Below are 15,695 nucleotides of genomic sequence, written 5' to 3' on the forward strand. Positions count from 1 at the left end.
GTGTGACGAGTGCAAGTCCGTTTCACTGGAGCCTTTTAGTAGAACTCAGACATCCGACGGGATCATGTGCCCGTGAGTGAGCTAGCCAACATGCAGCGTGTTTGGAAGGGAATTCCAGAGCTGGGGTCTGTACGGACTCAGGCGGACATTTTCACCTGCAGCTAAGCTTGTGTATGAACATTTCTCAAGGGTAATAATCCTTATGTCTTCTAGACCTCCATACTCAGTCTACGCACAAGACTTATGTAAGATCAACGTACTGAAGTGTCTGTGTAGCGAACTGTGCTTGTCCTGTGCAATCATCTTTTTGGAAGCTCAAACATTAGGGAGTAGTAGGACCTGTTTGGGGTGCAAGGGATGGTTTCAAGCGAAAGATTTTTGCTGATAAAAATACCAAAGCCCACCTCCCCTCCTTTTTTTTTTTTCTTTTTTTTCCCCTCACGGTAATTGTTTGTCCCCAGCTCTTGGTGGAACAGAGACGTCATGGACTAGCTATTCATCCAGCCCCGATACCACACCCGTGTTGCCTACAAAACTCGCAGGGAAGTGCAGCGAGGATTCCCTCCACCTCTTTTTGAATGATCTGATTTTTACTTCACATTTTGAGAATCCTACCCCCCCCCGCCCCCCACCTTTAAAAATAGCATGATTTATGGTCAATTGGGTTGCATTTTTTAATGATAAAGCCTGAGTGGGAAAGAAAGCTCTACTAGGTAATGGCCTGTTGGACTCAAAACAGAAGTGGATTCGGGAGTGCACATTTTAAAGACTGTGTTCCTAAGAGACCTTTACAGGTTTTTCTACTCCTTCTGAAGGGTCAAGTCAAAATCAGAAAGTTGTAGGAATGGGTCCAGTTTAAAAAAAATGAGGGAGGAGGGAATGTGTGTATACATAAAGACACACACCTATTTTAAAAGTTTTAAAATATGTCTTATTTTTTTAGAGTGGTTTTAGGGTGACAGCAAGGTAAAGTGGAAAATACGGAGTTCTCAGACCCCCTGTGCCCCCGCCCTCCACAAAGGCTCCCCCATGATCCACATCGCCACTGCCCACCAGACTGGGACATTTATTACAATCGATGAACCTACACTGAGGCATTGTTATCACCTAGAAACTACATGAGGGCTCACTCTTGGGGGTCGTAGATTCTGTGGGTGTGGACACATGTAGAGTTGCGGACATGTATCGACTGTTCCATTATCATACAGAATAGCTTTACTTAAAGTCCTCTGTGCCCTGCCTATTCATCCCTCCCTCCCCACACAAACTCTGGCAACCACTGGTCCCTTTTTGCGGTCTCTATAGTTTTGCCTTTTCCAAAATGTTGTATGGTTGGAATCATATAACATATTTTTAAAACTTTAATTTCATGTATATTTTTTATGGCAAGCACACACACACACATACACGTGTGTAATATAGTAATTTCATGTTCATTATAGAGTCTTGGAGTTAGAAGGAAACCTTATAAGGCCATCTCTTCTGAAACAGAACATACCAGAATGCTTGCCCCTAAAGGGATGAATTATAGGTGCATTCACTAGTTACTACTCCTGGTTTCTCAAAGGAACTTGCTCAGTTTCTCAAAGTCTGGAACTCTCCTATGGGGGGTAGCTGAGGTAGTTTTTGTGGGTACTTGCATAGGTTGGGATCAAGAAAATTGTTCTCATATTGATTATCTTTCTATTCATCGATCAGGGAGAGAGTTCAGTCCCAGTGTGTGTTAAATAAGTCTCTGAAAGTGTCTCGTTTCCCCTTGCAACAAAGTGAGGGCAGGCCAGGGCGCCTGGGTGGCTCAGTCATTAAGCGTCTGCCTTTGGCTCAGGTCATGATCCCAGGGTCCTGGGATCGAGCCCCGCATCGGGCTCCCTGCTCGGCGGGAAGCCTGCTTCTCCCTCTCCCACTCCCCCTGCTTGTATTCCCTCTCTCGCTGTGCCTCTCTCTGTCAAATAAATAAATAAAATCTTAAAAAAAAAAAAAGTGAGGGCAGGCCTTGGGTTTAGAACTTTCTGCGGGGGCCAGTAGAGAGAATTTGATACAATAGTTTTCCTTTTATTGAATAGCTCATGATTCCAGTTTGAGGTAGAGAGAAGTGATACCATATTTTTTATAAAATAAATGTAAACAAGAAGTGGTTAGATTTAAATCAAAATACTAAGCAGAGACCAGTGTACAGATAGATATAATATTATAGAAATAGTTTTACATTATAAGTATAAATAATAATATGTATTATATACTATTATTATATAATAAGATTATAGATATAATATAATAATGATGGTGAAGGTGAAGCTTGCGTGATTGAACCTCGTGAATGCTGCCTCGGTGGTTCTAAAATGATTCGATAAATAAAAATTCAATTCACACGCAGCTTTTAGGAAATACTTTTAGCAGACTCCATACAGATGTATTCTTTCATCTGGATCTGTTACTCTACGCTCACGCTCACAGACAATGTGTTGATGGTTTCCGTGGAAGTTCTGACCTTTGAACCCAAGATCCTGTTCTATTGCTAAGTTTTGTACATTGCAACAAACATTCGCAAGAAGAGGGCTCTGTGTTCTTTATCTGGAAAACTGAAGGGCTTTGGAACTGATAGACAGCTATCACGGACGTTACAATTCTCTCTGTGGGTGTTTATTTAATCCGGTGCCATCTTCCACCTGTGCTAGCGAACTCGGTCTGTGAAGCTGAAATGAACAAGGCATGAGACAGAAACAGAATTTTGAAAGCAACCAAGTTTCTCCAAACGGCGCTCACCACGCTGCAGGACGAGCAGCACCACGTCCCCGTGCCCAACTTTCCGAGGGGAAGGAGGGCTCCCAAGTGTTGAGGCCTAGATTGTGTTTGAAACACAACATGCCAGGATTAAAAAACAAACCAACCCAGCTGGAGTGATGCAGAGTATGACTCCAATTAATGGGCAAACCGAAACCAGGTTTTTTCCCCTTTTAAAAAGTGGTCTGATCGAGGGCATTTTTCAAAGCCTCCTCTTGAATGAAGTGGTGGGTCTCACTGACGTGACTGGCTTAATTTGCTTCTTTTGGTCGCCAGAGGCTGCATTTCCAGCCATCAAGTGAAAACCAACTCTCTCTCTCTCCCTCTCTCTCTCTCTTGCCTTTCTGCAGATCACCCAATTAAAGATTGAGAATAATCCCTTCGCCAAAGGATTCCGGGGCAGTGATGACATGGAGCTGCACAGAATGTCAAGAATGCAAAGGTAAGAAGGTGGAGCGCTGGGCTCCCTTCTCTCCACGTGCCCCCCACCCCCCCAGGGAGCCCAGGAGAGCCAGCAGCAGCCCAGAACCTACCTCCTCCAGCCTTCCTGCTCGCAGAGGCCCAGGCACGTTAGCCATCGAGGAAAGGCGAGATAGGCACCTTCAGTCCCACCGTCTGACGACCCCCACATGCTCCCGTGTGGTTTACGCTGTGGGACAGCCCTGGGTGGTGGTGGTGGGGGGAATGTGTCCTCCGGGGATGGGAGGGGGGAGAAGGCACCAGGGAACTTGGCGTTCTCCATCTGCCCCGGGACAACAAAAGCTCCAACTTTCTCTCCCTTTTCTTTGCCTTCTCTCTCCTCGTGAAATCAGTCCTTTCTCTCTTTCTTCCCATAAGTCACAGCCGATGAATGATTTTCTTTTTGGCAACAGCTCTTGGTAAATGAAAGGGAAGTTAATGACTCGATTTCCTGGGGGTGAAATGCAGACAAATTTGACACCACGTGGTGGTCTGCGGGCACTGGGGGATTGGGAGCTGGTGATAAAAATTGCTCGGTATTTTTACATATCCTGTGGTCACAGTCGCTGATATGATGAATAGAAGGGTCTGTAGCAAATGTACATAGTGGGAATTTGGTCTGATTTGAAAGGATTGTATGAGTATTGCCAATTTTGTCAAACATTCTCTCTACCTCTTGATATGCTTCCAAAATAACTTACCATATGGCAAGAGAATTAGAAATACATCTTGATTCCTTTGACCAAGAAAGGGTTCCCCGCCACCCCCCCCTTTTGGTGGGTTTAGTGTTTCAAAATAAAATGAGATCACGTAGGAAGGTTTTCCTTATCCTTTCTGGAAGACAGGAGAGGGGTGAGTCAGGGAGGTGGACAGACATACGCATTCAAAGAAAAATAAGGGATCTAAGAGAGGAACAGAGAAAAACCACAGTGTTGTCCTTTTCACACTGGTTTGGAAATTCATGCCATGGAAATTGTTTTTAGCGAGCGGGCTTCCCCGATCTAAGTTTGCGTGCTTTTATTTATTTTTATTTATTATTATTTTTTTAAAAGCACTTTTTTTTTGAAAAAAGATTTTATTTATTTATTTGTCAGAGAGAGAGAGAAAGAGCACAAGCAGGGGGAGGGGCAGGCAGAGGGAGAAGCAGGCTCCCCGCTGAGCAAGGAGCCCAATACTGGACTCGATCCCAGGACGCCGGGATCATGACCTGAGCCGAAGGCAGACGCTCAACCGACTGAGCCACCCAGGCATCCTAAATTTTGCATGCTTTTAAAAAAGAAATACACTGTGACCTTCAGGTGTGCACATCTCCGCCCCACTCATATGCATTTCAGCATTTATAATCGGTTTTCCCCCCATCACAGATTAATAAGATGCTTTTTGTGGCTAAAAGAACCAAGTTCTTAAATTATTATTGTTAAAAAAATAACAATTGACTTTTCGAATGTCTGCATTTTGAAGTTGGAGTTGGACTGAGTCTATGTTCAGTGGAAAAGTTGACAGCCCGTGTCACAGAAAGCTGGTGGCGGGGGAGGGGTCAGCCTGTTTGCAGCCCTGGGCTCAGAGTACCGGGCCGGAGTTGTTGCAGTGGTCACGCTCCCCTGTCGTCCTGACTGCTAGTTGTCACTAAGGGATTTTAGGCTCTGACAGAGTCTCACCTCCATCCTCCTGTGGGTGAGGGTCGAGGCCGTGCATGTAGGGACTGGAAGCAAGCCACCCCGTTCCAGCCTGCAAACCAAGGGTCTTCCTTCCTTTCCACAAAGTCAAGAACAGGTGCGATCATGGATTTGAGGTGTTATAAATCGCCCCTTCACGTGTAACCAGTCACCAAGTCTGGTTGCCCTCAGTATAAGGTCCAGACTCCTTCCCGTGGTGGGCCGTGCCCTTCTCGTCTGACCCGGCCACTCCCCCTCGCTTTGCCCCCCACCAGTGCCCCCTCTCTGTCTCCGTCATGCTGAAGGGGATGCTCCACGCCTGTATCCTTCCCACTGTTTTTGGCCCTTGGAACAGCATGTCTGGTCTGCCTCAGGCTTTCTCCCCTCCTCCTCACTCGGCCATCTCCTGCCCATCACTAGGTGTCCTTGGAGCTGTCCTTTCCTCCAAGAAGCGTTCACTGGCCACAGATTGTGGATGTCTATCCCCAGGCCCCCTCCTCACTGCTTTCCTATGTCAGGCCCGGGCCCTGCACTTTGGGAGCTGATGGGATAGAATGATAAACACGGAGGAGAGTCAGGTGGGGAGTGCAGGTGTCTGAGAGATGAAATGTCGGTCACCCTGGGGACTCTCCCCTAAAGTTTTAAACACAACTGGTTAGGTATTTAGGTGGATGACTCTACTTTGGTCTGAATTGGCTGTCCCGATCATCCCCCCGTTAGTGCAGATTGGCTGAGGGGTCATCTAGGTGTCCTCTTAGGGTAGGCACTTGCAGGAAAAGGGCGGGAAAGGGTGGTGGGTATTTAGTAGGCACTATGTAATTGACATGTACGGTTAAAACCTACAGCCTAAGAACCACGTGTGTCTTTGTGGCCATGTTAGGAGTTGCGTTGGGGAGCCAGAGGGCTGAACTAAGCACTGACCAGGCTGGGAGAGTGAACAGGGTCATCTGCCCAGTCCTGTGCACATGGCCCCTGGGAAGGAGACGGAGTAAGGCAGAGTGGCTCCAACAGAAGGCTATGGGACTCAGACGAACCTGGCTTCCATCCTTGCTTCTGCATTTATCAGCATGTGACCTCGGGCAAGTGACTTAACCTCCCAGAGCCTCAGTATCTCCACCTGTAAAATGGGCGTAAATGATGGCTTCCACTTTCCAGGATTCTTTTAAGAATTATATGAGAAAATGTCTATAGGGTGCCTGGTTCCTAGTCCATGCTCAATACAATGTATCTGATTTGGGGGAAGACTCCCAGGTACTCCCAGTTTTGCCCCGGTTCGACATTTATTCTGGGCTGTGGTCCCAATCCTAGTGACAAGTAGGGAAGGTGGCTGTCCAGAGTCGGCCGTGATAACAGCCAGGCTGGAATGGCAGTCTCCCTGTTCGTCTTGCAATCCTGTTTCCTGTCCCCCACACACCCGGTGACAGCTGGCCCCGCGGGGGGAATAAGCAGGAGGAATGACATTTCCTCTAATTCCAACAGTTGGAAGAAGAGGAGAGGGCCGGACACGGACTCGCAGTTAGCCCACCACATCAGTAACGTCTGGATTCGCTTGGCCAATGTCTGGGCACTCACCCTGCTATCTCTCCGCCCCGCGGTCTGCGTTTGGAAAATGCAGATGGTGTCTTAGTTATTTTTCCACCGTTCATTTATGGGCTCTGGTTACAGAAGCAAGAACCGCTTATTATAAAAATGGGCGAGCTGTGGAAAAAGCATGAGGAAGAAGATAAAATTATTTTAAAATCCTGTCTCTAGCTGACAGATTAGAATAAGTGCCAAGGTTATTTCGGAAGGTTAATCTGCGGCTTAAGAAAACTTGTTACCCTAAAAAAACAGTATTTCCCAAATTGCAGGACCTCTACCCTGGTGACAGATGGGATGATTTTAGAATGTGTACAGCCATGGGCACATCAGGCTGATTTTATAGATGGTATTGCTTGGAACGAGACTAAGTTCTAAAGGAGGAAGGAGAGAGGGAGGGAGGGAGGGGGAGAAGTAAGGCTGATTATTTAAAGGAAAATATTAAATAAGAGTAGAACTGGTATGAAGGTTTGGTGAACCTGTCAAGGTGATACGCAAATGACAGAAATTTGGGAAATACCCCTACATGCTCATCCTAGCAAGAAAGGTGTGGGAGCCTTCCTGCTGTTTGAAATGACCTAGGCCCTGGTTTTCCGGGGAACGTTGCTTTTTTGACCTTGGCTTCAGTCTTTAAGATGTGTTCAGGCAAGCTGTGAACTTTCTAAGAGTCAAGGGTGCTGGGGGCCAAGGCCTGGGTCACTGGGGGCGGGGGTGGGGATGATGGGGGAGGGGCAATGGAGGAAGGAGGGTCGGAGAGGGTTGGAGCTGGGCCTTGTGGGAAGAGTGGGATTTGTGTTGGGAAGAAGGGTTTTCTGGGTTGGGTCAGGGTAGAAGTGGGCAGGGATCTACGAATCTAGAGTAGGGGTCACATTCTGACGCTCTCTGGAAGCCAGCTGGAGTGGCACAGTGACAGGGTGGTTCTGGGGCCGGGGGCGGGGGGGCAGTTGCTCCGAGAACATGGCATTCTAGAGACAGAAGGGACTATGGGAGACAACATCTCTTCTAGTTTTGCAGAAGGAGAAACTGAGGACTGGAGATTCATTTATTTCTCCAGTGTTTGATCTGTCCATTTGTTATTCAGGGAACACATATTTATTAAGTGCTCACGCTACGGCAGGTCTTGAGGATGCAAAGGCGAATCAGCACCCAGAGGAGCAGGATCCACTGGTGGAAAGCTCCAGAGTTGGGCTCCCCCAACTCTGCCCAGCCTCTACTTCCTCATCTATAAAATGGGGGATGATTACAGAACCTACCTCCAGGGCTGTTGCATGGGTGGAAGGAGGTAATGAGTGTGTCCTGATGACTATTGCTACGTAACAGAGTATTCCCGGGCTTCCCTGGGCCTCGCTGGGAAGGGGCTGCAAGCTAGGCCATCCTTTGTGTGCGATGGTAAATCTGGGACCGCCAAAGACCACTTACCCTGTGCCTCCACAGCCCGCTAAAGGGACCTGGAAGGGCAGGCGACCTCAGTCCTGAGGTCTGAGATTCAGAGTGCCCTGAATCTCATCCAGGTGCAATCCGCTAACCCTCGCTCGGTAATGCTCGTCAGTACTACTGATGGTAAAAAGACCAGCCATTGCTTGTCGCCACTGTATGCAAGGTGAAGCAAGAGGTAACAGCAAAGCACTTTTATTTTGTTCATGGTTTGTGGGTCAGGAACTCGGAAAGGGCTCATCTGGGCCATTCCTGCCTGCCTTCAGGTGTTGGCTGGGGCGGCAGTAGCCGAAGGCCCCAGGCTGGACGTCCGGTTTGGCTCACTGCCGTACCCTGCAGCCGATGGTGGCTTTCGGCTGGAATCTCAGCGGGGCTGTCCCCTGGAGCATGTGCATCAGGCCTGGCCAACATGGCAGACCCTGGGGAGTCAGACTCCTTCCGTGGCTGCTGGCTGCCCCCAAGACAACCGGGAAGAAGCCACGAGACTCTGTTTACCAGGCCTTGAAAAATGTAGTATTCCTTCTGCTGCTTTCTGTTGGTTGAACGGGACTCACTAAGGGGGGGGGGGGCAGTTCCAGGGGCAGGGATCCCTCCTCTAGACAGAAGGAGAGCCAAAGAGTGTGTCCCCGTGTTTTAACACTGCCCCCACATGCGTGGAAGCACTTGGCCCGGCATCGGGCCCAGACTGATGCCAGGTTGATGTCAGGCGTTGAGACGGGGTCCGTGCCCTCGGGAAGCCAAAGGCCAGGTTGACGTGCCCAGGGCCGCGCAGCTAGTCAGGGTGCAGAGGCCTGGCTGTGAGCTTGGTTTCTTCAGGATGGAGAGAATCACCTGCCTCTGAGCTATTTTTACTGCCCTCCATCTTCTTCCTCCAGGGCTGGGTTTCTTAATCAGGGTTCCTTTTGAAAATCCAATGAAAGCCAGGGACTGTCTGAAAAACTCACTAGATATAAATAGACAAAAATTTCAAACCATTTTAAGGGACTCAGGGGTCTGGGGCCCCTAAAAGGTTAAAAACGTTCCATCAGCACCTTCCCTCCTCCTCCAGGCCTGGCTTCCTGATTTTAAATGAACGTTCAGCTCCTTAACCTCAAATGGTCACTTTTCAAACGGTTTAGCACTCTTGTATTCCCATGCTTGTGGTTAAAGGTAATCGGAATGCCTGGTTAATGAGGAGTGATTTCCAAGACAACATTCTGGAGATGGCATTAACTCTCTACTTCTTGCCATACTTTTGGCTAGCCACACGGCTGCCCCCAGAGAAGTGTGAATTTATGGAAAACAAGAGGGGGTTTTGTTTGGGAAGCCAAGCCAGCCTAAGTTGTGAAATTGAGGTTTGTCTCAAGGGGTCCCACCTTGGCTCATGGTTGTCCGTTGAGGATACGGATATTGAGAACATGCCCCTAGCCCCCCACCCCCACCCCGAACTTTTCCTGTTCATCTGAAGCACTGTCCTCACCTCTCCTCCCCCACCCTCTGCCCCAGCATACCTGCTCTTCAGGGACAGTGTCTGTGGGCATCTCACTCATTCATGTTTAAGCAGTGTTTCTCAGACTTTTGGCAGACATCGAAATTACCTGGGCGTGGGGGGAGCTTGTTAAGAAAAGCAGATTTCTGGGTTTCATACTCAGAGGTTCTGAATCGGTGGCTCTAGGGAGGGCTCAGAAACTGCCCTTTGACAGGTTTTCTGATGGAGGGGTCCCCTGCTTGCACCTGGGTAATCCCTTGTCTCTGCAGAACGAGCAAGGGCATTCAGGTAAATGTGTGAAACAGATCTGGAAATAGATCCCATGTGCTGGACTGTTTTATAAAAAATAACCCTTTGCTCTAAATGCTTAACTTTGGCTGAACATGAGAAGTACCTGCAGTGCTCCCCTAATGTTTTATTATGAAAGATGTAAGACATATAGAAAACATGGAAGAAATGTACACTGCTTAGGTTCTGCAGTTAATATTTTGCTATATATTTACCCTATTCCATCCACCCATCCATCCATCCATCCATCCATCTACCATCTATCAATCCAGCCATCCACCATCCACCTATTCATCCACTGACCCATCCATCCATTTGTCCATCCAGCCAGACATTTACCAATCCATCCATCCATCTTATTTTTTTTTAAGCATTTCATACTGAGTGGCAGACATGAGTACATTTCACTCCTCTATACTTCTGTATGCATATCATTAAGATTCATTTTTTGCTCACGAATCTCTGTTTTAGGTAAAATTACATACAGTGGAATGCACAAATCTTAAGTGCACAATTCACTTTTTGACAAATACACATTCGTATGAAACCCAAGCCCCCGTGGTAATATAGAACATTCCCTCACCCCAGACATTTCCCTCATGCCCCACCCCAGTTAATTCCACCTCCCTACCAGACGCAATCCATATTTTGACTTTTTTTTTTTTTACTATAAATTAGTTTTGTCTGTTCAGAATTTTGTGTAAATGGATTCTTACGGCGAGTTCTCTTTCACATAGGCTTCTTTCTCCTGGGGAGCTTTAAAAACTTCTCAAGTCCAGGCTGCACCACAGAACAATGGCATCAGACTCTTGAGGTGGGAGTGGGCTAAGGAGTCAGTATTTTTTCTTTTTTTTTTTTTTTAAGATTTTATTTATTTGTTGATTTAAAGAGCGGGGAGCCCGATGTTGGGCTCGATCCCACAACCCCGAGATCATGACCCAAGCTGAAATTAAGAGTTGGATGCCCAACTCACTGAGCTACCCAGGTGCCTTGGTATTTTTTTTCTTTGCAGAATTTTTTTTCTTTTTTAAATTGAAGTATAATTAACATACAGCGTTCTATTAGTTTCAGGGGTACAGTATTATGATTCAACACTTCTATACGTTGCTCAGTGCTCATCAAAATACTTACATGCTTAACCCCTTTCACCGACTTCACAGGAGTCAGCCTTTTTTTCTTTAATTCCCCAGATGAATGCACTCTACTGTCAAGCTTGAAACCCACTCGTGTCTCTCTGCCCGTCCCCACCCTCAGCCCTGTATCTCAGCTACCCCATCCCAGTAAGTCTCACATTAGAAGCTTGTTTCCCTGGAGACCCACTCCCTCATAGATGTTTGTGCTTGTTTTGAGGGGGAGAGACAGATTTTTATATTAGCATGCAGGCCGCTTAGCATTCTTGCAGGAGTGTTTGCTTTTGGGTGACTTCGCCAAGGTCATCATTTGAGCTAAAGGTCACCAGGAGCTGCTTGACTTCCCTCTGTATGACCGACGAGCCCCCAGGGGATGCCTCTCAGAACCAAGGCCTCAAGACCATCCCCTTCAGTATAGGAAACAGTTTGAGAAAGGTCTGTTAAGTCCGGGCCTTTCCAGTCTTCTGGCTTCCAGAAAGACCCAGGCTGAACCTCGGAAAGGCCTCTCCACCTTCCCGTCCTCCCTCCAAAATCATGAAAACAGAAACAAAACAAAACAAAAAAAACTACTAAGACAAAGCATGGTTAAACTTGTTAAAATTGCTAGTTTTAGGAGACGGCACCAAAATGTCGAGTTTCTGTCTGTAGCTTCCCACCCCAGCTCTTGTTTTGGGGGCTCACAACAAGGACGTGTGACGTGGACCTTGTGCTTCGCATTCTGTGAGTGAAGAGACTGAAGCAAATGCTGGCCTCCTCTGTGGTCCATGCAACTACCCAGGGCTTTCTCCGTGATTCTGGAACTGCCCCCGTAGTGTCGCTCGAAAGCTTTTTTGGAACCGCAGACTGCTTTTGAGTAGGTGATACGAGTACGGACCTCTCCCTAGAAAAATCAACAAGTTCTACTAAATATCTGATATTTCGGGGGAGAGGGAGGGGAGTTCATAGGCCATTCGGAGCCATTGCAAGGTAAGAACTTCTGCTTCAGAATAGAATCCTGTGCGATTTGTAAGCTGGTGTATATCGAGCCGTGTGTCCCAAATATATGCTAAGCCTTTCCCTGCGTCGTACTATTTTACAATCCCGAGAGGCAGTGAGGCTTATTATTCCCATTTTACAGACAGAAGAGTGAGGCTCAGAAAAAGGTGGAACCTAGCCAGCTCCACTGTGGCCAGGTTTGAGGCCGAGTACAGAAGTGAGGCATGTCCACACAGCCCCAACCCCACACGACCACCCTGAGAGTAAATTACCTAGAGATTTAACAAGGGAGCCCCGGGGTTCTCAAACCAAAGTTGCCGTAAGTGGGGGGTGCTCAAGGCCGGAGAGGGAGACGTCTCGGCATTTCTTGGTGCCCCCTGAATCCTACGGCCTTGGTGGGATCAGCGCGGGGAAAGGTGTGTGGCTTCTCTGTGTGCCCTGTTCTCAGCATGCCCTTCCCCAGCTTTGCTGGCTGGTGTGAACGGAGTGCTAGAAGGACCGTAAAGCACTTCGTAGACGAGGAGGAGGCAGCGATGATGATTTGCCCCGCGCTCAGTCCTGCCCGGGCGGTCCTGCACGTTAGATCAGAACAGTGTCCCCCCAGAGCTGTTCATAAGTGAGAGCTCTTGTGGGATGGTGGGGCCGCTTTCTGAATTTCCATCGCAGGGCAGGGTGCTGGCCAGAGGAGGACCTCGCTCCCGGGAGACCGGGGATCCTGCAGTCCTAGCCTTGCCCCGGCGCGCTGCTCCCTCCGGTCCTTTGAGAAGGGCTGCCCACACTTGAGTGAGCCCCCCCATCCAGCACCCCGGCGCCCCTGCCACCTGTCCTGTGAAAAGACCAATTCAGTTGGCCGCAGTGAGAAACGTTCTCGGGGGCGTTCGTTAGCTGGCGGGCTACAGATGCAGTTTGGCCGTGGGTTTGTGTTCCCTTGTAACGTTTTACAACCCAGACCCCGCGACAATGGCATCATTCACTGCACTCGCTCACGTGGAACAGAACGTGAGAGGGGGCCCGAGCCGGGAGGGAGCTGGTCTGCGGGCTCCGAAACCCGCGGCAGAGCCGAGGTGCTGGGGGCCCCCCGCCCCCCGGCTAGCATCGGCGGGGATGCGGCCAATGGCAGAGAGAGCAGCGCCGTTGGACATTTGGTGTAGTAAAGGTTGCTCAAACAGTAGGACGGACAGATGGACCAGTAGAGCTTGACATTGCCCCATGCAGCCCGGGGCCAGCTTTCAGCACCAGGCGGCCTTCTAGAGGCCAGTTGGTGTGAAGTTGAAATTCACTGGCAAGAGCTTGGGAATAGCACTGACCCAGGACCAAGCGCGACTCTATCCTCTTCTTAGCTGTGCAGTCTGCGGCCAGGTGCTTAACCTCTCTGAGCCTCAATGTCTTTACCTCTAAAGTGTGTCTAATCATACCAGTGGAGTGGGCTTGTTGCCTGGATCAAAGGAGGGAACGCAGTCAGTCGACCGGTAGAGTGGCTGGGGCGTTAAGAGGCCCCAAAGAACAAGGTTGATGAGGAGTTGGAGGTGGGGGTGACGAGGATGAGGATCGGGCTGAGGAAAAAGCACTTTGTTGCTGCCCCTCTTCCCAGACACACAGGGGCTTTTCAACTTTTCCTTTGCTTCCTTTGTGCCCTGGATTCCTCAGGGATGCTCTCGAGCTGCAGGGGAGGAGGGTCTGTCTTCCCACTGCAAGGACAGTCCACAGCGGGTCGTAGTGCCACGGATCGTGTTCCTTTGATCGGTGCATCGAGGAGCCCAGTAAAAATGCCCACAGCTTGTGTGATTGCGGTGTTTTCTTCCCTTTGCCTCTGTAATCCCACGCTGATGGAGAAGGCACTTCACGCTTGCACGCTGTCAGTCCACCTGTCAGTTGGACTTGGGGACGTAGATTGCAGGCACCAGGGGATGGGTTCATGATTGACGGTGGGGAGGATGTTTCAAGCGCCCTGGAGAAAAACAAGCTGCGAGGGACGAGTGGTTATTGGGATAATACGGCTTTTCCACTTCTGTGAGTGTTAGTAATCAAAAGCAGGATTTGGCCTTTCTAGAGAGTAATTTTGCAATTTGGCAGCGCTGGAAGGGAGAATTCCACGGAATCCATTGATACATTCTCTTGTAAAATCCCTCAGCCAACTTTTTCTTTTGGGGGGAGGAGTTGTTTTCTTTAATTAAAAAAAATAACCGTCCCCATTAAGAATATAAAACTAAAAAGAGATTTCCCCCTTCCTGTTGGAGCTCGGGCAGCTCCGTTCTTGAACTAAGCAGACCTAAATAGAATTGCCAGTGAGATTTGACAACTTTTATAATGTTTTATTATTATTATAATTTTCCTCCTCCTCCTCCTTTTTTTTTTTTTTTTTCCATTACGTAGCTGGAGCCGCAAAGAGAGGACTGTAAAGCTAACTTCATTCCTTTCAGACTTCTGGCCCCAGGGGGCGATTCCAAGTGGTGTGGCTGCTCAGGATGGCTCCAGCTTTGGTTTGGAGGTGGTACATGCCACAGGAAAGCTCGGCCAGGGGACCCCTGGGTGTTGTGAGGGCTCTGTAGCCTCATGGAAACTTGGCAGACACTCCGTGTCCCCTGCCTGGCTACTCTGACGTGCTTTCACATGACAAACAAAGTCAGGGGCCAGGGTGGAGATCGTTGCACCCCCGAGGGATGGGAGAAGCAGGAGAGGAATCTTGGGCCCTAAGCCCCCTGCTCCTCTAAAAGTATGTTGCATCCTAAAAATGGAAAGAAATAATGAGGAGCCTGTCTAGGAATAGCGAGGGTACGGTTGGGTTAGAATCCTGGTTGTGTCTCTTTCTAGCTCTGTGACCACGGGCGAGTTGCTTGACCTCCCAAGGCCCTGGTGGCCTCATCCCGGAAAGTGGGGATAAAACCAGTACCTATTTCATAGGGTCACAGAAAGGATGGAAAGGCCAATGCAGCATCCTTCACGCTGTGTTAGATCTAGTGTTCTTGGTACCTGACCTGATTTCAGGTGGACTCTTAAGCCATAAAAGAATAGTTGGTTTATGGCAAAAGTCACAACTAAGTTGGGGATTTACTGATAACGTATTTCTTCGAGGGAGGAGTTCTTAGCCTGTTTGGTGCCATGGGCCTCTCTGGTGGTCTGGTGAAACTTATGGGTCACACTTCTCAGAATAATATGATTAAATGCATCCTATCAAATGCGTAGATTGCAAAAAGAAAACCAGTTATCCTGAAACATAGTTAACAGAATATTTTTAAACGGCAATACGGGATTACGTGCACTTTATAAATGTCTTAAGTAACGGGATCTAGTAGCAGGTCTAAAAGGACTGTAATTTTGAAGCTGTGATAAGCACAAATGGTATCTTGAGGCATCTACAGCAGCTGCGGTGGAAATGAAATTATTTCATTTCTGTTGATGACAGTCGCTAGGGCTGCTAATACAACCGTGGCTTGTTGCCTACATTTGTAACAGAAAGGAATGCTAAATTTCAATTTAAGATTAATGAAAATAAAGACGTCATTTTACAAATCCAAATTTAGAACCTTAAGTTTCCCCCTGAGGAAAGGCCTCCCAAGTCAAGGAGACAGGCTTCCTCCTGAGAAATTCCGTGGGCTGAAAGCATGAGTCATTCTTGTGAAGGCATAACAGAAGTTTCTACTAAGTGCCAGGTATTTTCTAGGGCATATGGTGGGATCTTTTCAACAGTCTCGTGAGGCTCAGAGAGGTTAAGTGCCTCATCCAAGGCCACACAGCATTAGATGGCGGATCTTTTAGAGAACACATATCTTCCTGAATCCAACACCTTCATTCTTTCCACTACATCCAGATTCTTAAATATCTAAATAGAAATCAGGGTCCAGTGGGTTCTTCAGGGATAGGAAGGTATCGGGGCACTCACGGTAGAACGGTGTGGTTTCTCCGCATCATCTCTGTGTTTTCCTCATC

General features: G+C 48.3%; 1 protein-coding gene across 1 annotated transcript in view; it reads left to right on the forward strand.

Annotated features, from left to right (window-relative positions):
* TBX5 (T-box transcription factor 5) overlaps window positions 1–15,695 on the forward strand; it is a 41,505-nt gene that overhangs the window by 13,528 nt on the left and 12,282 nt on the right. The window contains exon 6 of the mRNA XM_078060129.1: window positions 3,132–3,223. Within this exon, the coding sequence (XP_077916255.1) occupies window positions 3,132–3,223 (92 nt within the window). The remainder of the gene's footprint in view (window positions 1–3,131; window positions 3,224–15,695) is intronic.

This window comes from Halichoerus grypus, chromosome 13 (genome assembly GCF_964656455.1).
Source record: "Halichoerus grypus chromosome 13, mHalGry1.hap1.1, whole genome shotgun sequence".
NCBI lineage: Eukaryota > Metazoa > Chordata > Mammalia > Carnivora > Phocidae > Halichoerus > Halichoerus grypus.